The sequence below is a fragment of the Cordyceps javanica genome, chromosome 6 (genome assembly GCF_051103115.1).
Source record: "Cordyceps javanica chromosome 6, complete sequence".
In the NCBI taxonomy this organism is placed as follows: domain Eukaryota; kingdom Fungi; phylum Ascomycota; class Sordariomycetes; order Hypocreales; family Cordycipitaceae; genus Cordyceps; species Cordyceps javanica.
Window position 1 is genome coordinate 3,073,464 of NC_139300.1, and position 26,114 is coordinate 3,099,577.

Genomic DNA, 26,114 nt, shown 5'->3' on the forward strand with positions numbered 1-26,114 from the left:
ATATCCATCCATGTTCACATGTCAGAACCGCCGGACCCCTGTCATGATAGTTTGCTACAACAAACAACGACATGTTATTCTAACGAGTATTTTGACCTTACTCCGCCTTGCCTGACTCGAGGGAGGGGATCAAGGTGAAGCACATGATCTGTCTCTGATCCGCTCGAGGTGGACGACTTGATCATTATCAATCATCATGCACGCCGCAGAGGGGCATTCGCCGTTTCACTTCAAGGTTGCAAAAATCAGGGCTCACTCTGCATGTGGCAAAGTCCCTTTTCCTTTTCTTTTTGTTGAACTTAATTGCCCAATAGGCATCTTCCCTCTCAGCCATCTCAACCCTTTTAAACAACAAGCCGGGTAGATCCATCCTACCACTGGCTGTCCCCCTCCTTTCACACTTCCCCCCCCCCCCCCCCTGGACTGGCCCCCATTGTCGCAGCTGAATGTAGCATATAGCCTGCTTGCCTTTGACAATACAGTTGGCCTCGATGTGCAGGGCTGGAAGCGGCAATCTTTCTTCCGGTTCTGCATCCAATCTACCTCGGATGAACGACTTATCCCCCCGCTGTTGGTGGCGCCTTAGCTGATCGTGTTCTGTCAAAGAACTAAGCGAGAACACGATGGTGGCATATACAGATAATTGCCTCATTCTTCTTCCTGGGACGGCCGAAGGAGCCTACCATAGCACTGCATATTGCGCGTTTGTATGTGTTCCTCCCCAAGGAGCGACAGCGCCCCAATCCAACACCCCGGCAACTTCTGCCTATATGGCCGTGACACAGTGGCCAGGTTCGCCATACGTAAGCCTCATTATTATATTCGTGACTGATATAAATCATTGCTCTTTTTTAATCACTCTGCATGATTCTATCATCATGACGGAGAAACCCTTTTGTTGTAGGGATCCCCCTGCATCTCGCAACACATCGACTTGCATGAAACCGGCTCGCATCCTTGCCCGTATTCCCCGACCTTTATAGTAGCATATTCCTTGTAGACAAAGTCGGCTAGGTATAATGGGCGCTATTGTCACATTGCAAGCCTTTGCCACCAGCCGGATGCCATCGTGTCTCCGAATCCGATCGGAGCAAGTTGGCCCTTACGAGGGGGAACGTGACATGATCCTACCAGCCACACGCAGTAGATCGTTTTCCCAGGGACAACAATGCGAGACCTGATTTCATGCCTGTCTAGGAAGTGATTTGCAGCTGAAAATCTCTTGATCTGTTGAGAAGGATCCGCCGCGGGGCGCCTCCCCACGATCAGTGTTCCAGCTCGGCTTATCAGGTCAGTTTGATCCCTTATCTTGAACAGCGGTAGACACCCCAAACGGCTTGCTCCGCGAACCGAAAGTCTATTATCTGCTGCCTTCTTAACCCGCCCGGGCACCGGCAGGGCAGCACGGTTGACTCCCCATCCAGATGGCACTTTTCGCACAGGTAGTCCGACTTCCCGAGTGTCCAAGAGTGCTACTTGGTTTTCCCTGTGCTGGGTGCGACGCAATTGTAGCGTATAAATGTGCGCAGGACGGTTCCCTTGCTCCTTGCGATTTTCTCTTCGCGTTTGGGACATACCGTCTCATAGCCAACGACCCAGCCTGGCAGGCATCTCGGGGCAAGACGAGCGAGACTCCAATCGCCTGTCCGTGAGCGGCGATCCTGCAGGCGTTCCCGTCAAATAGATCCCCGCTCGTCGGGAGTGCACGCATTTTGGGACCAAACATACATTTTTAGCTTGCCGGCCGCCCTGCTTCAGTCTGTCACCTCTCGTGTGCACAATGCCATGCGTTGTTAGAGTATGGTGTGGGCGAGGTCTCAAAAGGTTGCGCCGTCGCTTGCTTCCAAGCTATAAGACGCCGCAGACCTTCGAACGGGCCACAAGTTCAGAGTGCTTCTCTTGAAAGTGTTTGTTGTTGGCGTTTTCTCGACGTAAAGCAACGCATCATCTTGGCGTGCCTGGTGCAGAAGCTGCTGGTTCTTCAACAACGTCGATTGCAAGGATGCTGTGTCATGTTCTACGTCAGCATCCCAAGATCACGTTCAGGAGTGCGGCCTTGAAGCAGTAATAGGCCAATACAAACTAAAACATAAAGAAGGAGCATTCAATTACGCCATCACTGTTTACGCCAGCCGCTTCAATCGAGACAAATTCTCATTATGGCAGCGTCCTTTTCGAGGGAGATGCCCCCCCCTCTTGCAGACTGCACTACGGCGAGTCCTAGATAGCCAAACGAACGGGACAGCCTGTTACCATCCCGAAATACCGATGTTCACAGTGCGCAGAATAGGCATCAACTCTCGCAAAGAGCGTCGTGGGTGGGCTTCGCGCAAAAGGCCGGCAAGAACATGCAGTACTTGTTGCTTGCTCTCTTACCGCATCCGAAGCACAGCCAATCGGTCAGCCGATGATCGGCTTGGGCATTGACTGACGAATCCGCCTCATCCAGCCATGTCTCGAGAGGCAGTGTGCACGGCCACATGAGGGACTTGGAATATGCGAATAATGAGAGAGTGGCCTTGGTGCTGTTACATATTCCGTTCTTCAGAGTCGTTTACCTTGATATACATGAATGCCTAGGAGGCTGGAACGAGACGAGCGCGCCGCTAAACGCACTTCTGCCCTATATCTTTGATGTCATACTGATGGGGCCAAACTAGCACGGATGACAAGGGCAGCAGCCACTTGTCGTCCCAACCGTCCTTGAACGTCTATCTATATCAACAGCGAAAGTTGGCGGGAGCTCTGGAAACATTGCCGCCAAAATCACCGACGATGTCTCCCGATGATGATCAGATCGACGGGCGTGGCAGGGAGCCCACAGATGCGATGACCTAGGCCGGTGGACGCCCCGGTTCTCCCAGTGGTATGCAGAGCATCTGACCTTCGTCACAGAAGCTCCGGAAGAGTTGGGCGTGTTATCGTGTCACAAAATGCATGATTCTGCCTCGGCAAATGAGATCGCGGTATTGAGGGCGCGCTCGCAATAGTCAGGTGCAGTCGGCATGACCCTCCATGAAGGAGAAACATGGAGAGTCATTGACACGCAATTCCGTGACGATATTTCAAGTACAAGATGCTGCTAGACTTGCTTTCTGAGCTAAGATATCCTCCTGCGGGGAACTTGCGTGGCACGATTCCGCTACCGCCAACTTGCGGCTGTGAGCACCGCGGCGTCCGCGTGTCCTGCATGTATTTGGGCCGTCTTGGGTGCATTGAATGTGATTTCTACTCGGAGATTCCATCTTGGCGCAGTTTTGACGGATCATCATCCAGGAGCCGGCCTCCTTTAGAGGGTCTTTGGATGGCGTCCACCACACGCCGGCCGGCCGGATGGAGAGTTGTGCCGGCGAACCCTTCGGCGCCTACGGGCGCCGTTGTACGGGGTCCTCGGCCCCGGTATTTAGAGTGCGGGCGATGCTCGCTGCACCACCGCTTCCGCTTTAGCGTCTTTGTCAAGTAGCAAATTAGAGTAGAGCGTGCGAGGGCAGTGTAAAACCTAGTTGTTCGGGATTGAGTGTCAGTCGGGCATGATGATCATGGTCGCTTGCGCTACGGAATGTCGTTTACAACAGGCCTCTAGGAATAGACATTCACGCGACCTACCTGGAGTGACATTTCAAAGCATTGCCATTCCCCCCATTTTAGGTCCTTCTCTTCCGTATTTACCACCCGACTTGGGAGCTACTCTCTAATTAGAGATTTATTCCAACCTTCTCCCCCTCCTCGTCGTGAGCAACCGTACGGCTTTTCCAAAAAGGAAAATGACCACCAGCAGCGAGGCACAAGTCATCGTGATTGGTGCTGGCCTGTCGGGCCTCACGGCCGCTTCGGAGCTGCAGCGCAGAGGCTTCAGCGTCATTGTGCTCGAGGCCTCGTCCAGAGTCGGCGGCCGCGCTTATTCGGTGGACACGAGACTCGGATCGCACATCGATCTCGGAGGCCAGTGGATCGGCCGCGGACACCATCGCCTGGCCGATTTGGTAACAAAGGCAGGCGGCACGCCCTACAAGACTTACACACGCGGGCTGCCCGTCATCATCTACAAGAACCGCACCGTGCCCATCTACTCGCCGTCGGCGCTTCTCGCCATCGCCTACCTCGTCTTCATTGAGCTGGCGAGCAGAATCTACATTCCCCAAAGCTGGCTCACGCTCACCATTGACAAGTTCATCGAGGGATGGGTCCCCCTCGAGGTGACCAGGCGGCTGCTTCTTCTTGTGATTGCAATCACTTCCACTGCCGAGCTGGAAAACTCGTCCCTGTACGCGTTTGCGCGCGCCGCTCGTGTGAATGGCGGTCTACTGGCCATGACCGGGACAGAAGGCGGCGCTCAGGATAGCCTGACCGTCGAGGCCATGGGAAATGTCACCTCCATGCTGGCTCAAGAGCTCTCTCAGAGAATCCTGACCGACTCGCCAGCCACGAGTGTATCGCAAAGCAGTGCCGGCAAGACAGTGGTGACGACCGCTTCGGGTCGGCAGTTCCACGCCAGCAAAGTCATCGTTGCAGTCCCGCCACCCATGCTGAAGAGCATCTCCTTCAGCCCCCCGATGCCCGCTGAGCGCAAAGCGCTGCAGGAAAACACCCGCATGGGCGTCGTGTACAAGGCTCTCGCCATTTACGAGAAGCCATTCTGGCGCGACGGACTTGGCGGAGAGTTTCTCGTCCTCGACGATCCTTCTTTTGGCGTCTTCGACACCACGCCGCCCGGCGCCGGCGGCCCCGGGCACCTGTGCTTCCTGGTCGCGAGCACGCCCGCGCGCCAGCTCGACGCGCTCGACGCAAAGGCTCGTCAGGAGCTGCTGCTCTCGCGGCTGTCGCCGTTTCTCGGCCGTCGGGTGATGGAGCCGGCGGACTGGCACGAGAAGGCCTGGCACCAGGACGAGCACTGCGGCGGCGGCTACATGGCCTTTGCGCTTGCTGGCACCAGGGAGGGTCTCTTGCCGATGCCGCGCAAGTCCGTTGGCAACGTGCACTGGGCAGGAACCGAGACTGCGGAGGAACATCCGGGGTATCTGGAAGGGGCCATACAGGCGGGAGACCGTGCCGCTCACGAGGTTGCGCAGGCCATTGGGTCGGCTTCAGGCCCTGACAACTGAATCACGGCTGGAGCATCAAACCCCGAATGATTGCCCTTGACAAAAAAAGGAGGAGAGCTGCGAGTAAGCGACGCGAGAACCCCACCGAAAGCAGAACTGCGGTGAAAAAGTCGGTCTATGGCGTCTCTCGGCCATGAGACAACATGACCAAATGGTTTGCTTTCTGTTTATGCCTTATTTATAGCCTTTCAAACTTCACAGCAATTATATGCTACTCTCGAGTGATGCTCGCATTCGAAAAGGGCCGAGCCGTGATGGCATCGATGTAGGGTAGCTGAAAACGAGTCACGATTCGGCTTCTGTGACAGTTGCTGGAGTGTTTTGAGGCCCACAATGTCGCTTTTCGATCGAATTACCAGTAAATTGGATGCATGAAGGGTGATTCATAGGCCTGTAGCTCATCCCAAAGCCGTGTTGGGGTCATCTCTGACAAGGACAATAAGGCTTGTTGCAGAAGGAAAAACTTGATGTGGCAATTCAAATACTTATAATGGAACGCTTTCGAAAAAAACCCTAAACGCAGTCTCGTTCCTCTTTTATTGAATTTCTCAAGTTCAAGTGGCTATCATGAGTTCGCACAGTTTCATCAGCTACCAGAGTGAGTATACCATCATGATTTTGCGCCAGAGGTGGCACGTACAGCAGCTCTGGTATGAGACTTGAGTACGGAGTACTCCGTAGTTACGCTCTCTTTACCCGTACCTCGAATTAGATTGCGCCACTCGATACTCAGTAAGCTGAAATTTGAGCTCGTCTTGCAGCATTGCGACTGATGAGTGGGCAGGCGGATGGTTGCTGAATACGACGCCGACATCCCTTGATGGCTTCAATAGAGTGGGGTCGCGGAAAGTTACTGAGTACATGCTTTGGCTAGATATTCGACGTCAGGAGAATTGACGAAGGAAGGACTCATCTGCGCCATTGGACAGAAGTATTGGGAGAACCAGTTCTCATGGGAGCTTCTCTGAGTCGCAGTTGGGAGAACAGGAAGCGGTGAGTTGGAATACCTACCGGTATTGCCGGAACTGGTGCAAAAAAGAAACATGACACGGGAACCATTGGCGCAAGGCCAGGATCCCTCCTCCCTTCTATACTAAGTACGCAGCCTCAAATGCAGGGTAAGGCTATAACGGCCCTACTTAAGAGGAGGGGTTGGGATCGTTCCAGAATTCTGAGTTCGCGCGGAGGTAATTCGATAAGGACCTGATGAAGTGTCGCCAAAGGTCTCAGTCAGCCACAGACTGCCACACAACAAAGGAATCATGCGCGTGCACAAGGCGACTCTGACCTGGCTGGCAGCTGGTTCCCCGCCCAAGCTTGTGGAAGAGCTAAAATGTCTTGCATTTTTATTTAGAAGAAAAAAACTACCCGTGGTCAAAATAGGCAAGCGATGCACCAACTAACACGAGCTGATTTCAGATCCCAGTAGGCCTTCCCAAAAAAAAGGCCCGTCTTCCTGCGACTCCCGCTCATCGCTTGGATAAGGTCAGTATGATGGTGAAAAGAGAAAAGAAAATGGCGCAGAGTCGCGCAGGTCGATGACGCAGGTCTCGAATTAGAAAAGCAAGCATATGGGCAACGAAGAAGAAGAAAAAAAAAAATCAATAAAGATAAAACAACGGAAGCGCCGTGTCAAGACAAAAAGGAAGAGACCGAAAAAGAAAGCAAATTAAGACATGATGAGCTTGGGGACACTACATACGTAGCTTGCCAGCTCAGGTTTGGCGACCGGTAACGGCTGGGCTAGTACTTGACTCCCTTGCCTCGTTTCGATTGAGTTGGTCGATCTTGAAAAAAAGCGTTTATGCTCGGGGATGAGTTATAATATCATCACGAAAGCTGCACTATAGGCACGTGTGCACTCCACCAGACTCCCTTGTTTTTATTGAAACACGGTGCAGTGGGCATTGAAAGTCGTTTGCCGGACTGTTAATCTAATGGAAGAAAAAAACGAGATTGCTTACATTACACGAGACTGCTCGAAAGCAAAGTCCTGGTGGTTGTACTGAGTATGGTGGCAGTGGCCAACTGGGCTGCTCATCCCCCTCTGTCTCGGAGGCTTCGCCATTCACGCGGCCGAGCAGACTACTGCACGTCAAAAGCAAATTACAGACGGCTTGCTTCTGCCAAACGCCCACAACTTACAAGGTGATGGTGGCTTGCAGTATGGGCTTGGTGGGCTCGGACCCCTTTCGCCACGCTCTCGCCTGCACACGGACAACTGCGTAGGCGGGTACGGGAGTATAAGTATGATGCGAGGACAGGTTCAAAAGTCCCCCCTCGCGCATCCGAGTACGCGTCTTCCGCGAGTGATCGCCGCTTGAGAAGATTGCCAACCCTGGCAAGGAAAGGGCACATTGGTCTTCCGTACAGATGACCTGATGTACGGATTAATGCTGGCGGGGAAAGGGATGGCAGTCAAGGCGGGACGAGAGATGCCCCCCCCCCCCCCCAAAAAAGTACTCCGTATGGGCCGCAATGGCATGACCAGATAGATACTTGAAGCTTGGAGATGGTAGAAGGTATGAGCACCAGGCGCATGGGGAAGGAGAAGGCGATGCTATCAGGACATTGGGAACAAGACGGCACTTTGAACGGCTGGAACTGCCAGTACGGAGTAAGTATGGATAGACTTGTTTTCATCTCGTTCTTGACAAGAGGCAGCAGCCTGAAATGCGCCGGGCTTGAAACGAACCCGGCCCGTAGGCGGCACATGGCAAGGTAGCGAGACTAGCGAATGACCCCATGCTGGGATCCCGGGAGAACCAAGCTGGGGTCGGCAGGCGCTAGTCACCTTTTCTTCCCCTGGTCCAGGGGTAGCGCCGCGATGCTGGGTCTTGGTGTTGCGACTCTTGTTACCAAGCAGAGATGTGCCTAGAAGCTGCGCCAGTCTTTTTTTTTTGTTGCGGCTTGTTGGGTGTGGGTGGCTCGATGGCCGAGTTTCTGCCATTGGCTGCCCTGATCATCGGATTCAAGCCAGGCGAGGTCGCTGAGCAATTCTCTCTCGGGGATCCTGTTGGTGGGTGGTGGTGGTGGCAAAAGTGTCGGCTTGATACACTGAGGCCCCCCCCCCTTCCCCAAACACACCGGCTCTCCAGTCCGAAACAGCCAAGCAGGAATTTGGATTGTCTTGAAGGCCGTGAATGGCGATTGCTTGGGACCCGGAGGGCGCCTTTGGTTCCGAGATGCTCACCCATCTGCTGCAGGACACCAATTGGACTCTGTCCAGGTGGCGAAGCGGACTATTGACAGAATCACCCGCATTAGTTTGTGAATATTGCCGTAGCAATGAATGCCGAAGTAGTAGCTGCGGCGGGCCAAGATAACAAGCATCGCATCATGGCATGTACCTAGTACCATGCAGGTACGGAGTGCTGCAGCAAGTACCGGTATACTTATCATGCTTTCGATGCATTGCGCTTGGTACCTTGCCGGCAGATATGGCTGCAGCCCCTATTATTACTTAGTATAGCACCAGCCCAAGGCCAACGCCGTCGCACTTTGTTGAGCATGTTTTGGAGTGAATAAGCTTGTTCGTCGTGCAGCTTGAAGTGCGCGACGCGCATCGCAGAAGGGCTGCAGATGAGTAAAGTTTGGAATATATTGTATATGAATTTTCTCACACAGTATATGCAAGTCTGGGCCCGCCACCTGGTTACTGCCTCCTTGCCTCCCTATATTAGCAACGCCGTCATTATTGGCCATCGCCGATAGTACCAGGATACCAGGTCACCGTTGTCCGCCTCAACAACGATCAATCTATAGCGCGGCAAAGTATCCGTATGAAGAGGCAGAAGAAGTAAATAAAATCCTCGGCTGGAACTGAAAGAGAGAAAGCGCGCCATTGGTCGCCATCACGGGCAACTAACCCGCACCTCGGCGCTGTCAGTCTCCTCTGACAGACGGGAGAGGTTTCTTTGCGCACAACATGGGTGCATAATTTCTTTTCCTTATTCTTTTGCTTCTCTCAAAAAATGCGGAGAGTACCTGTCACTTTTTGCTTTTTTTTTCTTGCCTTTTTTTTTTTTTTTCTTTGGCTGTTCGCTGACATGTCTCTTTGGCAGCTCCCGTCTGTTCGTCCGCCTTCTCCACCCGGCCTAACGCATATTTGACGAACAATTTTCTTTGTCCAACGCCCTGCCGATGAGGGGGACGGGCAACTAACTGGGACGTGGACACCAAGAGCCGTGGAGTTCAATTTAGTAGCCTTTCAGGGGGTCCCTGCGCCGCGGCGCCACACACGACTCAGCCAGAGTGACCCTAGTGGTGTGGTGCTAGGACACCAGAGGAAGTACGGATGGCGGCCATCTTTGCTGAAGCCGGGCGCCTTGTTCTCCTTTTTTTCCTTTGGCCTTGGCCGCTGTGCAGGAGAGGGCGAATCCTTTGATGACCAGCCGTTTAGAGGGGGGGGGGGGGGGACGCTTCAGGAAAACTCTAATGACTGCTGTGACTGACTGAGCAGAAGACCAAAAGCTGGTCGCTGCAAAGGCAATGGCGACAGGGATAACCCATGGCTGAAACGATGATTTGCACCAAATCAAGCTGCCACTCAGCTCCACCACCTGGGTAGCTGGGTACCGGACTGCAAATCCTCACCTATACCAGCCTCCGGCCCTCCGTGGTGTCGGTTCAGGTACCTTGGATGCTTTGTTACCTTTCCGGGGTGTCTGGGGGCCGCAGGCTCCTGGCCCTTCTTGCCTCTCTTCTCACAGAATACTCAGTATCCGTACTTGGTGCTTGCTTACTTGATATGCTTGGCTCCCTTCTTATCCGTCAAGAGGCTAGTCATGAGTTCAGGCCATGCTCCCTGCGAGAGCCCCTGATGCGAGGACCGACTAGTAATTGGGTCCGGATCTTCCGCCTACTGCAAGTCTTTGCTGGGCCCGCTCCCAGACTTCCTTGCTTCGGGCCTGTAATCATAAGTAGTATCAGTAGTCATTGTACCTGGTCGTTGTACCTGGTGCCACGCATCCACGGCATTGTCGTCTGTTGGGTCCCCCCCCCCCTGGCTCGTCCACTCCTTGTCCCAATATCAACCGTGCCACCGCCTCGCCCTTTCACTCATTTGTCTCTCCCACCTAGGTGCCAGATGGCTGAATAAAGAAACTGGATTCAAACATCTCGCCAGTCTCTTCTTCCCCAAAACGCGAAACAGTCTAGGCGCCCAAGGGTCTTGAGCGAAGCAGAGCTTTACTCTCACTCACCATGCCTCCGTCTCTCAGTGCTCACCCTAGCTTCACGCGCCCGCGCACCGGCGAGCGAGAGGGCCGTCCAGCAACTCGCGACCAGACGGGCGACACCATGCTCATTCCCAGCCGAACCTCGTCGCTGCATTCGCGCATTACCCAGCCGATCCCCTCCAGCTTCAACGCCAAGCCCCAGCAGCGCACCCCAAAGACTCTCACGCATGCCTATCTGGTATGCGGTGTCGGCCGCGAGCCTTCGCAATGGGTCCGGGCCCCGGCGCCGGTCCAGGGAAAGATTGGCCACATGAAGGGTGCTGTCAGCCAGTTCTGGCTACCGGAGATTCTGGGCAGCAGTCCTCGCCTGGAGCAGGACAATGAAATCGCCAGGGCTCTCCACGCTGCTATGAGGGTTCGTACCTGAATGAACCTTTGGGGGGGGAAATCTGAGACGCGACGGGTATCGCTGACCACATGTAATTTTTAGGCCTGCTTCCCTCATGATGTCGAAATTTGCACTGGCCGTAGCCAGCCTCACTGCTCTCACCATTCTTTTGTTCTGCAGCAGGATTCTTCTCAAACTCTCTACGGTATCTGCCTGAGGGTGTGGTCCCGGGCCGACGAGAAACGAGCCGAGACGATCCGTGACCTGCGCAAACGAACGGAAACGGACTTCTACGATAACCCGGATGAGACCTACTGGATCCCCTACTGTCTCTCTTTCCTCTCGCGGTACCCGTTGTACAACCTCCTCGGCGATTACCTCCGTGGTATGTGGATTCACTGGAACAAGGCGACGAATCTTTTCCATGCCGAGGAAGTCTCCCGCATTCTCAGCTTCCCCGCGCCCCGACTCAACGATCTTGTCCGAATCGACATGAAGGATTATGCGCTCTGCTACCAGTTTCCCTCATCGCCTACCGGCTTCCAGAACTTTGCCATGTGGCCGCTCTTCAATTGTCTTTCCATTCCCAACATTGTCGGTGTCATTGAGGCTGCCATCTCCCCTACCCGGCGCATCATCTTCGTCAGCCACTACCCTGCTATGCTCACTGTTGCGGCCGAGACTGTTCGATACTGTGTTCGCGTTTACGAGTGGAGCGGTCTCTACGTTCCCGTTGTCCATGCCCGCCACGCTAGTGAGCTTGTCCAAGAGCCTGGCCCTTACATTCTCGGAGTCACTGCCGAGTGCCGCTCGCTCTTCAATGCACCCAACGACGCTCTTGTTGTTGATCTGGACCGCAACTTTGTCCTCACGTCCAGTCCCCCCACCGCCCTCTCCCCCGGCCAGCGCAACAAGTTCGTGACCCGACTGACCCAGGCTTTGAACGGCGATGTTGTCCCTGCCGGCGTACCACACCATCTTCGCTCTGCCTACGGTGGTGGCAAGCTCGTCCCTGCTGGCCAAATTATCGTCATGCGTGGCGAGGTTGAGTCTATTCAGGACCCCGAGTGGTGGAACCAGGACTCTGTCATGGCCGTCATGGACCACGTCTGTGAGAAGCTTGGCCGCAACACTGGTATCAAGGCTGTCTTTGGTGGATCGGTTAAGAAGCCGCTCATGACCAAGGTTTCCATGAGACACCTGAACGAGATTGTGCGTGAGCGCAATCAGTACTCTCGTGATGCCCAGGAGGCCTGGCAAGATTTCATCAACTTGAAAGGGCGCATGGACACCGAGCTCAACAAAGTCAACAAGCGCAACAACTATCTCGTTGAGGAGCTTGAAAGCTGGAAGCAACAGTTTCTCAAATTCCAGGCCTTTGCCGAGCAGCTCACCAAGGAGACGCAGGATCTCAAGGTCAAGATTGAAACCCACAAGCGCGAGAACCGCCGCCTCGCCGGCCTCATCGACCAGCAGAAGGAGGACAATGCGCGCATGTCGACCCGCCTCAGCGGCACGGAGAAGCAGCGCGATGACGCCCTGGAGGCTCTCGTCCTCCAGCAGGAGATTGCCGAGGAGCTCGAGCGCGAGCGCAAGAAGAACAAGAAGGAGCTCTCGCAGCTGCAGCACACGAGCAGCACCCTCATGCGCCAGCGCGACGAGGCTCGCCGTGTCGTCTTGCACCTCCGCAGCCTGATTGGCGGCCAGAGCCACCACATGGAGCACCTGATCCAGTCCCTCACCAAGCCCGACGAGCTCGTCAAGGAGATTGAGGAGGGCTACTACGACGACCTGCCCGGAGACGAGGAGGAGGAGAGCACCGAGGGCATGACGGAGGAGCAGACGCAGACGCTGCGCCTCTCCCGCAGCGCCAAGCGGCTCTCAGCCGCCAGCTTCGCCGACGTCGCGGACCGCCACCTCAAGGACAAGACGGACGCCATCGCGCACATTGTCCGCAACATTGCGGACCAGTGCCAGGCCGCCGTGGAGAGCCTGCAGATGGCCCAGGACGCCGAGACGCCGTCGCGCCGCCACAGCAACCTGCCGAGCGCCGCCGCGAGCGCCGCCGCGAGCGCCGCCGCGAGCGACGATGACAACCACTCGGCCGCCGCGTCCGAGGTCGGCGAGGAGAGGCTGCGCCGCCGCTCGGGCCGGCCCTCGAGCATCCCCCCGACCCCGGACCTGGTCCCCAACCGCAGCAGCACCGCCATGTCGTTTGTGTCGTCGACGACGACGCCCGAGCGCAACAGCACCCAGTACTACCAGCAGCAGCGCGAGGACGTGCCCACCAAGATTGTCGAGGACGAGGAGGAGGATTACGAGGAGAGCCGCAGCGACAGCGCCGCCGGCAACGAGCAGGGCGTCGTCGCCAAGCACAGCGACTCTCTGCTGCACAGGCCCTCTGGCGCTCGCATCAGCGCTCTCGGCGGCACTCGCTAAGTATACAATGAAAAAAGGAAAAATGAAAAAAAAAAAATTCGCTACGGAAAATGACGGGTTCGGACATTGTGCTTTGTTTTATCATTATTACTATTCTGCCTCGCTCTCAAGCAGGCTTTCCTTCGGCACGCCATGGTAGCGGGCTGCTCTATATCCTCTTGCGTTGAGATTCTTTACTGGGTGTATGTATAGTGTTTTGCTATATGTATTTGGCAGGCGAGTTTTTCCGAGTTGTTTTCAGTTTGGCAACTGTAATTTTGTTTGGTACATTGTTTGTTTCCTTTTTTGAAAGGCCCTGCGCCCTGGCGTTCCTTTGATATTTCCATCTGTTGTATCTAGTTATATATTTGCCAACGACGAAGCACTCCTTGCTTTTTTCTGTATGGAATTGGCGGATGAATGAAGATTCATTCGACCGCAGTAATAGTCGTGTCTGCGTAGCTCTGTGTATGTTTCTGACGGCTCTACTGACGATGCCTTTGGAGATCTCGGGTCGTTGCTCTGACGACACACCACCATGGGCCAGCCTATTTTGGCCACCGTTTGGCGGCAGTGTCAATACAGTCCCTGCAAACGCCAATTCATCAAACAACACTATATCAAGAGTAACAATCATCGCTTCAATATTAGTCGAGTCCCGTAGCACCACTGAGACTTGTTCATCCCATTTTACTGCGACAATCATTCTTCGAAAAATGCCTTGCTACGGGAGCCCTCCAGAGCCGTGTGCACTTGCGCCGCGGCGCCGCGCACTGGAGCTCTCGCAGCAAGAGCATTTTACCAGACTGTACAGCACTCTCCGGCAAGACCTCACAATTGCGTTGCTGGACGAGCAATTGAGTAGTTTGGGAATACTACGCGGCTCGCCGCTCGATATCGACCATCTCGGATCGCCCGGTCCTAGCAACATCTCTTCACACTTCTTCAGCCCATGCGAATGGACGCGGGACAGCCTTGACTGGGAATCGTGGTCTGGGTATACAGACTCGGAGTGGAAAGATCTAACAGGCTTTGATGCGTCCCTGTTCGAGCCTCTAGACTACGCGCGCTTCAAAGCAGCCTGGTTCCATGTGCGGCTCCTTAGCCTCGAGAGCATCGAAGAGAACGTGTGGCAACCTGTCATGTAAGCCTGCAACGCGCCATGTTTTTGGAAATTCCGAAGCGAAAAAGCTAACATCAATTCGCAGCCGGCAAGCCGACGAGACACGCTGGGACAACACGCGAGAAGCCATCGAGGAAGCCATCGGCCTCGAGCTACCCCGCTACGAATTTTACCACGACACGTTAGACATGCCGAAGCACGAATATAAAGGAACATGGGCGTACTTTGACACCTCGGCCGCTGATAGGCCACACGCAGTCTGCACAATGATAGACTCATCTAGCCCGACTAATGAGGCCATCATCCGGTCCGAGGTGCTAGCCGCCGTTAAGATGACTGAGTTTCAACTTCAGCGGGCTTGCTTCACCCACCACCACACCAAGCCCATCCTCGTCTGCACATATTTCCGCAACGAAACGGCCCGCATCACACAGGCGCATTTCGACGCTGTGCGTGACAGATTCGTTCTCCGCCAGTCTCGACTACTCGACCTGTCAGGGCCCGAGACCCCTTCGGACGCTTGGCTCATGCTGCGCTGGATGGCTTCTGGTCCGGTGGGCTTGACCCAGTACCAGCCATCGGGGCCTTTGCCAAACGTTGCTCACGAGGACGGGACGAGCCGTCCCCCGCAGATCACACTCGCAAGCTGATTCGTCATGATGGTATCCCAAGACCAGGACCTGAGACGAGGACTGAGGCACCCGCAGCTTGTGGACCACGTTTGGCGTTGCATCTTCGGGCCATGCCGGATGCCGCAACTGCGAAAGCAAGAGGAAAGGCGTTGCCTTCACTACGCAGAGAACTGATGCGGGCTCAAGTAGACAGATACTTTTGCCGTCGCAACGGGGCGTACGAGTTTTCCAACGTGCCCCTGGCTATCTGTGAAACTCAACCATTTGTGTTGTGGGAGACGCCAAAAAAGATGCAATCCTTTGGCAGGAAACAGCAGAGATGGCCTGCTGGATTGCGGAACATTACAAAAATCCTGAGGGCCTACTTAGAGTACGGAACAAAATGTGAACTCTACATCACCGGTCAGATTGGTCTGTCTGCCATCGCACCGGTCGCTCCCCCAGGCTTCGACGCCGAAGCTAACCAGGCTGCCGCGTCGGGCTCCGGCTCGTACAATGCGCAGGTCGAGCGGACGAATGTGGACATGCTTCGAGTCGCGTGAAACACTCCAGAAAAGCTCGCGTAACCGCCTATTATGGCTCAGCAGCGCTCGCGAAAGCCGGTCACGCCAGCCTTACCACCCTCTTCTGCGGTCCCGGCGCCGCATGTGCAACCGCCATTGGAGCGCAGACAGACTCGATCCTAGACGCCGCCGGCAGCGCGGAAGCTTCCACCGATCGATAGATTCTTGGTGATGCGCCAAATTTGGGTGCTGCCGGTACTGCTTCTGCCTTTATGTGATTATCCTTCCAGATGTGGACGACAGCTCTCTCGAGCCTATCACGTACACGACCAAGGCTGTCAAGACCGCTCCTATCAATGGTAAAGTTCTCAAAGTGGATACTTTTCTCTTCTATAGATATTGCGAGTAGAATCAGAGCCTGAATAGAGTACGCTGTATGAATAATTCATGTCACTAATTTCACATAATATGTGTATTATTACAACAGTCTTTGTCATGGACTCGAGAGCTACACACCACGTGTGAGTCAAATTAGTGATTACCTAAGGTACTCTGTGGCTAGAAAACGGAACGAAATCAAGAATTGCCATTCGAATCCGTAAAGTCAATTATCGGGATCATATCTGCTCTGTCTATCCGTACCAGTACTGTGAAGCGTCCCACCTCGATGGGAACTAGCGCTTGGCCCACCACATGGCAGGTGGAACAAATTCCGCGGGAGGCGATAAGATTGCGCGCCGGGCTCCAACTTTTCTTTTCCTGCCGCCATCATCGTACACATTCACGTCTCTCTCTACCTTGACCTTGCCGAAATTGTTCACTTTTCTCTCCTTGCCTCCTGTGCTGCCAACTACAGAGGCCCAGCATGGCCGACCCAATACTGACGTCGCTGTGCGCTATATGCCACATCACGGCGCCCAAGTACAAGTGCCCGCGGTGCGGCCTGCGCAGCTGCTCGCTCGCCTGCATCAAGAAGCACAAGGCGTGGTCCGAGTGCAGCGGCGAGCGCGACCCGACGACCTACCTGCCGCCCTCGCGGCTGCGCACGCCCGCCGGCGTCGACCACGACTACAACTTCCTGCACGGCATCGAGCGGTCCCTCGAGCGCGCCGAGCGCGTCCTCGTCGACGAGCGCCGCCTCGTGCAGCCCGAGGAGCTGCGCCCGATGACGGTGCAGGAGGTGCGCTGGAAGACGGGCCGCGACGGGCGCAAGCGCAAGGTGCTCGTGACGCGCCTGCTGCGCGAGGCCAAGGGCCGCCATTTCGAGCGCTTCCTGGCGCAGAAGCTGCGCAAGCTCAACGTCGAGGTCGTGTGCGTCCCCATGGGCATGTCGAGGCAGAAGGAGAACAACACGACGCTGAACAGGAGGACCTCGAGGATCAACTGGCAGGTTGAATGGTTTGTCGTGGAGGACGCCGGCGTGGAGGCGCGGCGCGAGCAGCTGGAGAGCAAAGAAGGGGCCAATGTGACGAGATTCTTGTCAAAAGTCATGGACAATGTGCCTCTCCACGAAGCGTACCGAACGATGCTCGAAGAGCAACAAGCTGCCAAACGGCGACAGGCGAAAAAGGACGGTCGCGCAATCGACGAGGAGCCCATATACCATGGCGGCTGCCCCGATTCGCGATGTTGGCCATCACCCGCGACCATGCAGGATCCGCAGACAGGGCTGTGGTTTACCTGTACAGGGCCAAGCGTCGATATGTGGCCTAGGGAGCGGCAAGACGAATATCAATTTTTTCTCGCCCGTCCGCAGACACGGCGGCCCGACAAGCGCACAACAGTAACCCCGTTGCAAACGACCGATTGCTTCCGCGACAGTCTGGCCAACACGCGTGTACTTGAGTTCCCTACCATTGTTGTGCTTCGCAGAGGTGAGGCACTGCCGGCGACGTATGTGATGGGACCCAAAGATACCGTGTCGCTGGCATTGGCATCGGCGTCAGGCAGTGGGCATAAACGCAAGAGTCGAGCAGCCGGCGGTAAGCACGGCGACAGGACAGCCAAGAAACGCAAGAACGAGGATGCGGAGGAGGGGGAGATTGACGAGGACGGTGGCGGAGAGGATACCGATGGTGAGGCAGGAGGGCTGGTAAAGGGCGATGTCATTGAAGAGCAGAGCATGGGCGAGGAGGACGACGATGATACCAGCAGCTCAGGGACATCGAGCGGATCAGACGGCGACTCGGATGAATAGAATTTGCTGGATATAGGCTTGTTAAGCTAACATGTTGCAAGGCGTTTAGATATCACTATTCCTCAGCATTTTAGGCTATGATGCCTTGTATTATACATGTACTCATCTTTGATCACACACCATGTTCATTCTGCCGGTCACAACATTACAATACAAATGGGCTCATCATTGAGCAAGATCAATTCGGGGTAGACTTCCTAGCACTTGTTAAATTCATGGTCGCGACACTTGCATATTACATGCGCAGAAGTTACTAAGAATACTCTACGGATGCCTCAGTGAGGATTTCAGAGCCAATAGAGAGGCAACTTATATGTAGCACGCCCACTCCCCTCACTTCCAGGGTACCATACTCTAGACGGTGTTGGCAATGCTGTACTCGTCTTCCCACCACTGTTTAAACAGGCGCAGCCGCTCGGTTCGCTCATGAGCCATTTCCCGACCCACCCGTGTCTTCATGAGCGGCACCAGGTGCAGGAGCTTCTCGTCAAAGTGCCCTACAGAGCCTTGGAGTGGCCTCGTCGTCTTGGCGCCGCCATACGTAAACAGGCGGCCGATGCCAATCGCGCCGATGGAATCGAGACGGTCAGCGTCCTGCACGACGGCGAGCTCCGGGTGCTGTGCGACGAGGCTGGCCACGGCAGCCGGATCCCTGACCTCACCCGTGTAGCTGACGCCGTGGCAGATGGCTTGCACATCGAGAGCAAGAGCGCTGTCCGCGCCGAGACTGGTGAGGATCTCAAAGAGCACGGTCGTAGGATCCTGGCTGGGTTGGATGTACTTGCGGTCGGCAACGTCGTGGAGCAAAGCCGCGAGCATGACTTTGCGAAGCGAGCAAGTCTCCCGGATGAGCTCTCCCGAGTGTATGGAGCGATGGTAAATGCGATTGGCAAGAGACGCGACGCGGACAATGTGCTCCCAGTCGTGGGATGCGTCGAGCTTGCTCATGAACTCGTACGAGTAGTTTGCGGCCTGGCAAACGAGTTTGTCATGGGCAAAATCGGATAGCACAGGGGCGTTCATAGTGGCCGGGAGAGCTATGGATGAAGAAGGACATTTTCACGGTAGCTGGAGATGAAGTCGATTCGGCGATAAATCCAACAGATACTGAGTCACGCCGAGCTGATGTTTCACGCGGATGCGGCTTTCCAGCCGCGATCTTGCTGGACCTGCACTTTGGCGGGTCGGCCAACCCCACACAGCTTGATGATTGGCGTGCGCTGCTGTGGCTGGACGCTCCTCAACCTACAACCGCTTTTCTAGATTACAAGGGGGCGGGAACCTCGAAACCTTGACGACATTACGAAGACAATCGGAACAGCTACAAGACCGAAAATCACACACCCGTTTACAGGCACAGCAACCCGGTGCATTCGACTGACCAACCCGACACCCCGCATCATGGTCTGATCGAGCCCCTGTTGCAGCCTTCCTCTGCCCGACTGACCAACCCGCCGCAAACCGCCCGTCCGGCCATGGACGACACGCCCGCACCCAAGCTCGCCGAGCTCCTGCGGCACCCCGACGACCTCGACAAGATCCCCGGCCTCAAGCACGAGTTTGCGCGAAAAAAGGGCGCCGTCGACGGTCAGCTGCGCAACGGCCTGCGCGAGCAGCTCGAGCGCACGCAGTCGGGCATGCAGGGCCTGACCGACGGCCAGCGCACCGTCCAGCTCATCAAGGACGAGATGATGCAGATTGACCGGCTCTGCTCCGAGTCCCAGACCATGATCCACGACTTTGCCAGCATCAACCTCGTGTCCCAGGCCCACCGCAACTTTGTCGCCGTCGAGACCATGCGCCGCAACCTCGAGACCTTCAACGACCGCCTCGTCGTCGTCGAGGGCATGCTGCGCGCCGACGACGACGACAAGGAGAACATGCCCAACCTGCTGCCCTGCCACTACGAGCTCACCCAGCTGCGCAACATCCGCGACGACGCCATGGAGCAGATCCAGCGCGCCGACGACCCCAGCCTCGAGGCTACCCTCGAGGACTATTTCGCGCGCCTCGACGACGTCGTCGACTGGTTCGACGAGCACGTCGGCTTGCTTGCCATGAACCTCATCAATCTCGTCCTCAACGACAACAATGGCCTCGTCGTCCGCTTCGCCGTCATCATGGAAGCCGAGGAGAAGAGCGACCGCCGCGTCCTGGCCCTTCAGGACGCCCTCAAGGACCACAAGGAGATGGCCGTCCGCTTTCAGGGCATCGGCGACGGGGCCAAAAAGGTCCGCGGCTACAAAGAAAAGTTTCTCGAAGCCATCAAGCTCAGTGCTGAGCAGCAGTTTGAGGCCGCCCGCGAGGAGTTTCTCGACGACCCTAAGCGCCTCGAGAAGATTATGGCGTGGTTCTTCAACGACCTCAACGCCGTCCGCGTCGGCATGACGCCGCTCATGCCCAAGAGGTGGAACATTGGCAAGGTATACGCCGACATTTATCACACGCTCATGCACGACTTCCTCGTCGGCATGGTCGACGACCCCGAGGCCTCGTCGGCGCACACGCTCGAGATTGTCAGCTTCCCCGAAAAGTACTACCGCAAGATGGCCAAGATGGGCTACGCGCAGGAGACGCTGACGCCGCACGTCATCGACAACCGCGAGGCGGAGCTGGTGCGCGACTTCCGGCAGCTCATCATCCGCTTCCTCGACGAGTGGATCGAGCGCATCTTTGCGCAGGAGGGCCGCGACTTTGCCGAGCGCAACGTCGAGGGCTCCAACCTGGACCAGGACGAATACGGCTACTTCCGCACCAAGAACCTGGTGGCGCTGTGGCGCATGCTGCGCGAACAGGTCGACGCGGCCGTCAACTCGCAGCGCGCCGACGTGGTCGAGGGCGTCGTCGACGCCATGTTTGCGCGCCTGCGCGCGCGCCAGCAGCAGCAGCAGCGCATGCTCGAGGACGAGGCCCTGCGCTACGAGACGGGCAAGGTGCCCGACCTCGAGGGCTTCCAGGCCCTGCAGGACTGGCTCGTCGCCACCGCCAACGACCAGATTGCCTGCATCGACGACGGCGAGGACGAGGGCCGCCTCGGCTACCTCTCGAGCTTCCGCCAAAAGTTTGAGCCGCACGTCACCCCGCAGTACCTAGAGCGCGTCGAGCAGGAGCTCGCCGCCCTGCGCGACGGCTACGTCGACTGCAGCACCTGGTGCATCAACAAGTTTGCGCAGCTCGTCTTCGCCGTCGACTTCAAGACGGTCATGCCCGACTTCTTCACGCCCCGCTGGTACCCGGCCACGGCCATGAAGCAGATGGTCGTCACCCTCGACGAGTACGTCGGCGACTACCGCGCCGTCCTGCACCACTCCCTCGTCGACATCTTCATCGAGATCTTTGCCGACGAGCTGCTCGTCCGCTACCTCTCCAGCGTCCGCAACAAGGGCGGCAAGTTCCGCCGCACCGACCCCTTCCGCGACAAGCTCTTCAACGACATCGCCACCGCCTTTGAGTACTTTGGCGGCCTGCCCAACCCGGACGTCGGCGCCTCCATCAAGCAGACCTGGCGCGTCACCGAGGGCTTCCTCGCCCTGCTCTCGGCCGACCGCGCCGCCGTCCCCGACGAGTTCGCCGCCTTCAAGGCCAGCTACTGGGACCTGCAGATCAGCTGGGTCGAGGCCGTGCTCCGCAGCAGGGACGACTTTGAACGCGCCATGCTCAACGCCGTCAAGGCGCGCGCCGCGCAGGTTGAGGTGGTGCGCGGGCCCGAGACCATCATGGCCAAGATCAAATGAGCCACAAAAAAAAAGGGGACGAGGGTGAAAAGAAAGCCCAGAAATGCTGGATGCTCTGGTCATAAATGAGCATCTGGGAGAGGGAGAGGTGCGTCAAAGTTTTGGTCATGTAAAGACGGGAGATGAGATGGAATTTACGGTGCATTCATCAAAGACATGTATAGCGGCAGACCATCACGGTATTCGTACCATCTTTGACTGCAGTCGCGAAATGGAGGCTTCATGCGTTGATAAAAAAGATTTTACAAATTACTACGAGTAATGTTCAATGACTATAGAAAGTAGTGCAAATGAGAGACCTAAAAACAACTCCATATAAGAAAAGAGTGTAAATACAGATTCAGGGAAAAAGTGTCAAAGAAAGGCAACAGTTAGTTCGCTACACCTCCGCCCCGATACAACGTCATCAACCCCAGGTGGCTAGCTGTCGGTAAGGAAATGCTAGATTCCGCTCTTTCATGGTCCGGAAACCCTATGCGGGGTATGGAAAGCGATTTAGGCAAAAAGCACTCAAGATTTGCTGGCGAGATAGTTGGCAGCCTGGTAAAGATTAGTGTTAACTGGTGATTCGAGCGGGTGACAGTGGTGTGGTACGTACCCTATCCAGGTTATAGTCATACTTCTCCAGAGCAGCAAGCGCATCGGGTCGCGAGTAGCCCATACCGGTAAGGCTCTTCAGGATCGGGTCGTCGTGCTCGCCCTTGTCAGTGAGAGCGCGGCCAACGGCAGCTGGACGGTCAATCGTCTTGCCCTCCTCTTTCTTGGCGTCGGCGGCGGTGCTGCCAACAGGGTCAGACGAATCGAGGCCAGAAAAGATGGCATCCCAATCATGAGACTCGGCGCCCTTGGACTCGGCACCGGCGGGGTTCGAAGGGATGAAATCGAAGCTGCTTTCATTGCCAAAAGCACCATGGTCACCCTTGGCCTGGCTTGCGGGTGGGCTGTCGAAAACAGCATTGTAATCTTCAAAGCCGGATCGAGAGATGTTGGCAAAGTCATCATCCGCAGAGCCTTCCTTGGCTTCTTCGAGTCCCTCAAAGTCGTCATCTAGGTCATCGAATACGCCTTTAGGCTGCGGGGCAGGGGCAGGGGCGGAAGCTGCGGTGCTGGCACTCGGGGCAGACGGGCCAAAGATGTCGTCCACAGACGATCCTTGAGTAGCCGTGGGAGCGGTCAGGGTGGCTGGGGCTGTGTGCTTCTCTTCCTTGAGAGTCTCGACAGGCTTTTCAGTCTCGCTAGCAGTAGGGGCGGCAGCCTTTTGAGCGGGCTTGTTCTTCTCCGGAGAAGTTGGGGCGAAATCATCATCAAATCCGCCCTGTTCACTCTCAGAGTCAGAGTCATCGTCACGCTCAATCTCAGAGATGGGCGGGAATTCAGTGTCAAATGCCGACTTGGTCTTGGGCGTGCTATTGTCTGCAGTGGCTGCAGTTTTAGATGAGGTGAAAGCGGCAAAGGCATTGTCAAAGTCAGCCTTGGCCTTCTCCTTGTCATCGCTGAACGGTGCTGACTTTTCCTTGTCGGGACTTGCGATAGCTTTGCCCTCGACTGCAGTAGGAGTCTTTGCCTCCTCCTCTTTGCTGCTCTCTTCGGTTGACTTGCTAACAGCACTCGGTCCATCGGCAACGGAGCCATCGGCTCTGGAAGCTGGTGGTGATACTTGACGAGAAGATGAGACAGACTCACTCTGACCGCCAAAAGGCAGGAAGCTGGAACTAATTTGACGCGACTCTGGTGGTGGGGGCGGGTTGTCGGCGCGAAGAGTGGTTTGCCGACTCAAGACAGGTGTAGAGCTTGGAGGCGTTGAGAAGGATCCCGCACTCGTTGTGGAGGTTCCAGTGGTCTGTGGTCGGAATGGGGCTGGGGCTGGTCCAGACGTACCGCCCGAAGGACCGAAGATCTCGTCCGTGCCAGAGGGAGTGTTAAAGACGCCCATGATGTCAGAGCTTGCAGTGCGCTTGAAGAAAGGGTTATTTGCGCTCGCTGTCGAGGGCGCAGGGCTGGTGACACCGCCGCTAGCTGTATCGGCAGCCGGGATAGACTCGCCTCCACGCGAGACCTCCTCGCTTGGCGCTTTGCCGAGATCAGTAGCTTCGGCCTTGAGCTTATCACGCTCCCCCTCCGTGGTCAGAAGCTGCTTCTTGTTGATGGCTACCAGCCCTTTCTGTTGACGAGCTTCCATTTTGAGCTTCTCAATCTGAGGTTTCAGTTGTGTGAGCTCGGCATTAGCTACACGAATACGCTCACGAAGGTTGGTATTTTCCTGCTGATCGGATTGTAGCGCAGTCAAAACTTGCTGGCGTTGGGCCTGAGCATCGGAGAGGTTGCCCTCCAGGGCCATGCATTCGCCTTGCAGCTTCTGCGTTTCGGCTCTGGAAGTTCGCAACTGCTCTTCTAGTGCGCGTGTATCTTGGGCCTCCTTTTCATAAAGCGTACGTAGCTGAGCAAGTCTCTGCTGGAAATTTTGTTTCTGCGTGTTGGTTTGATTCAGGTCATTCTGTGTAGCAGTACGCTTTGATTGCGTCTCCTGCATTTGCGTAGAGAGTGTGCTGATCTGGTTGGAAAGATTCGCAAGCTCGGTGCTTTCACCAGTTATATTCTTGCTCTCTTCGGGGTTGTTATCTGCTAAAAGATCTTCGGAGGCAGGTGGTTGAGATGTAACAGGCGAGCCGGTGAGACCCCTTCCAAAGGACGAGCTTGGGACAAATGCCTTGAACATGTTGCCGCCACGTGTCGGTGAAGCCGGGATAGCACTGGCGGGACCACCAGCAAAAGGATCAGTTCCCGAACCACCCGTGGACATGGGGTCTTGTCGTGGGGCGGGAGGAGCTGGTATGGGCGATGAATCGAGACCAAACAGGTCCTCCATGGCAGATTTTGGTTGCGGTGGAGGAGATTTGATCATTGGTGGCGGATCAAACGGTGAGGCGGCGGCGGGAGGTTGGCGCGCCCTGCTACGCATACTTGGAGGAATAAGATTTGGAGGCAACGTAGAGGGGAGTGGTGTGGACGGGTTGAGTCTCTGCTGTCTGATGAGGTACATGGCAACGGCAAACTCATCGCGACTCAGTTGGCCTTGCGAGTTGACATCGGCCAGATCCCAGACTTGTGCCAAGGCATCTTCGGAGAGGTTGGACTGGCTGAGAAAGGGAACGGCCTCCTCACCAGTGATGTAGCCTTTGTTTGTCTTGTCTAGGGTTGCATAGAGCTGGTCAAACCTCGCCTTGTCGGCAGAAGTGACCAGCCAGTCGCCGCCTACTTGAGGAACAGGCCCAAGAGGACTTCCCGTACGCTGCTGCTGGCCTGTGAGTTGGCGAGGAAGGCCAGCGCTACTGGTACGTGGCGACTGTCTTGCCGGCCCACGACCAGCTGCGACTTCGAGAATGGCAGGGGGCAGGATGTTGGGCAGAGTGCGGAGGGCACCAGAGTTTGTAGATGTGAGTAGATGCATAGCGACAATAAATTCAGGCGCGGAAAGGGCTCCGCGCTGTTCCGTATCGACCAGAGCCCATATGCGGCCAAGAGTGTCGTTCGGGAGCCCGGACCGGTCAAAGATGGAGCGAGCCTGCTCTCCGGGAAGCATGTTGCCTTGGAGAGGCTGACGATCAAAAAGGTTTTTGTATTGAGTGATCTTGTCGGCCGTCAGTGGTGGAATGCGAGCCCCGGCCGGGGTTCCGGAGTGTTGGGCGGCTATGGGAGATGTGACGGCGGGCGGCGCGAAACCGTCGAACCGTGGCAGAGGCGCGGGCTGCAGTGCAAGGTCCGACGTCGGTTCGGATCCAGCCTGGGCATGGCCGATGAGACGTAGAACTATACCGAAGCCGGTGGGCGTGAGGAAGCCTCTGTTTTCCTTGTCGGCGATTTGCCAGATCTAGAGAACAGGTCAAGTTAGTGGGCATTCCAGCTTCTTCCATCGTAACAGGAAGAAAGGAGGAAGAACGAACCTCTCCGAGAATACGGGAATCAAGACGTGTCTTATCGAAAAAGGTGATGGCGACATCGCCTGTGACAACCCCAACACCATCGGTGTCTGCCTGTCGAAAGAGCTGGCCATACACTCGCTTCTCGTCGGGGGTCAGGTTGAGGTTCGGCTGGGCAGCTGAATAATACATTGTCAGTATCATGAGAGGTTCCAATAGAGTAAGATTGAGGATTCAATTACCGGAGCTGGGGCCCGCGTCGGCCGACATGTTGGGCAACAGTCGGGCTGGAGCTCGTCTCTACAATTGGATGACGTGGGGGGGATGGGGGATGGGGGATGCAGGCAGAGGCAGCGGCGTATAAGGGGCGGACGGATGAGGCGGTTTCGAGGGGGTCGTCAGGCAAGCGGTTCAATGGGATTGCAAGAATGGTCAGAAAGGGCGGCAATGCGCCATGCAAGTCGAGCGTCAGGGACGTCGAGAGCCGTGCAGGAGATGTAAAAAGGGACTACGTAACTTGAGCTGGCTGGCGGTTGGAGGCGAGGCTGGAGACTGTTGCTGGCGGATAACTAACTAGCTTGGGCGTTGGGTGGCTGTGGCATTGGCTGGCTGGAGGGTGTGGCGCATACCAAGCACCAGCCAGCCCACCACAGTAATGAGGAGGAGGTGCAACAAGGTTCCGCAGTATTTTTTGCTTGAGAAAGCATGGCAGATAAGATTCAATTTTTGTTAGACTCTCTCTATTTTCCATGCTGGAATTACTGGTCTACTTTGGGTACCAGTATAAAGGCCTGGGTCAAGCCGTCAAGGTCCGTTGTTGACTTGGCAGTGCCCAGCCACAACCATCAGCCACGGCATCAGCCACAACAGCCACACGGCTCATCTCCATCAGTAAATGCCCACTCGCCGGTGCACTGGCT

General features: G+C 56.0%; 8 protein-coding genes across 8 annotated transcripts; 6 read left to right on the plus strand and 2 right to left on the minus strand.

The window, feature by feature from the left end:
* Positions 1 to 3,764: 3,764 nt before the first annotated feature.
* On the plus strand, positions 3,765 to 5,102 carry V2A60_009377 (flavin monoamine oxidase family protein; the record flags this gene model as incomplete). Its single annotated transcript, XM_083260643.1, has 1 exon — positions 3,765 to 5,102. One exon carries the CDS (start codon positions 3,765 to 3,767, stop codon positions 5,100 to 5,102), a length of 1,338 nt encoding a protein of 445 aa, XP_083116769.1.
* Positions 5,103 to 10,307: 5,205 nt separating this feature from the next.
* V2A60_009378 (AEX-3 domain-containing protein) lies at positions 10,308 to 13,109 on the plus strand (the record flags this gene model as incomplete). Its single annotated transcript, XM_083260644.1, has 2 exons — positions 10,308 to 10,697; positions 10,773 to 13,109. 2 exons carry the CDS (start codon positions 10,308 to 10,310, stop codon positions 13,107 to 13,109), a joined length of 2,727 nt encoding a protein of 908 aa, XP_083116770.1.
* Positions 13,110 to 13,804: 695 nt separating this feature from the next.
* Positions 13,805 to 14,861, plus strand: V2A60_009379 (uncharacterized protein; the record flags this gene model as incomplete). Its single annotated transcript, XM_083260645.1, has 2 exons — positions 13,805 to 14,232; positions 14,297 to 14,861. The coding sequence occupies 2 exons, from the start codon at positions 13,805 to 13,807 to the stop codon at positions 14,859 to 14,861; spliced, it is 993 nt and encodes a 330-aa protein (XP_083116771.1).
* A 92-nt stretch (positions 14,862 to 14,953) lies between these two features.
* Positions 14,954 to 15,385, plus strand: V2A60_009380 (uncharacterized protein; the record flags this gene model as incomplete). Its single annotated transcript, XM_083260646.1, has 1 exon — positions 14,954 to 15,385. One exon carries the CDS (start codon positions 14,954 to 14,956, stop codon positions 15,383 to 15,385), a length of 432 nt encoding a protein of 143 aa, XP_083116772.1.
* An 826-nt stretch (positions 15,386 to 16,211) lies between these two features.
* V2A60_009381 (zinc finger HIT domain-containing protein) lies at positions 16,212 to 17,543 on the plus strand (the record flags this gene model as incomplete). The annotated part of the gene is made up of 1 exon (XM_083260647.1): positions 16,212 to 17,543. One exon carries the CDS (start codon positions 16,212 to 16,214, stop codon positions 17,541 to 17,543), a length of 1,332 nt encoding a protein of 443 aa, XP_083116773.1.
* A 354-nt stretch (positions 17,544 to 17,897) lies between these two features.
* V2A60_009382 (HD domain-containing protein) lies at positions 17,898 to 18,566 on the minus strand (the record flags this gene model as incomplete). The annotated part of the gene is made up of 1 exon (XM_083260648.1): positions 17,898 to 18,566. One exon carries the CDS (start codon positions 18,564 to 18,566, stop codon positions 17,898 to 17,900), a length of 669 nt encoding a protein of 222 aa, XP_083116774.1.
* Positions 18,567 to 19,018: 452 nt separating this feature from the next.
* On the plus strand, positions 19,019 to 21,277 carry V2A60_009383 (SNARE-binding exocyst subunit SEC6; the record flags this gene model as incomplete). Its single annotated transcript, XM_083260649.1, has 1 exon — positions 19,019 to 21,277. One exon carries the CDS (start codon positions 19,019 to 19,021, stop codon positions 21,275 to 21,277), a length of 2,259 nt encoding a protein of 752 aa, XP_083116775.1.
* A 510-nt stretch (positions 21,278 to 21,787) lies between these two features.
* Positions 21,788 to 25,464, minus strand: V2A60_009384 (uncharacterized protein; the record flags this gene model as incomplete). The annotated part of the gene is made up of 4 exons (XM_083260650.1): positions 21,788 to 21,817; positions 21,876 to 25,145; positions 25,219 to 25,373; positions 25,437 to 25,464. 4 exons carry the CDS (start codon positions 25,462 to 25,464, stop codon positions 21,788 to 21,790), a joined length of 3,483 nt encoding a protein of 1,160 aa, XP_083116776.1.
* Between the last annotated feature and the right edge of the window lie 650 nt (positions 25,465 to 26,114).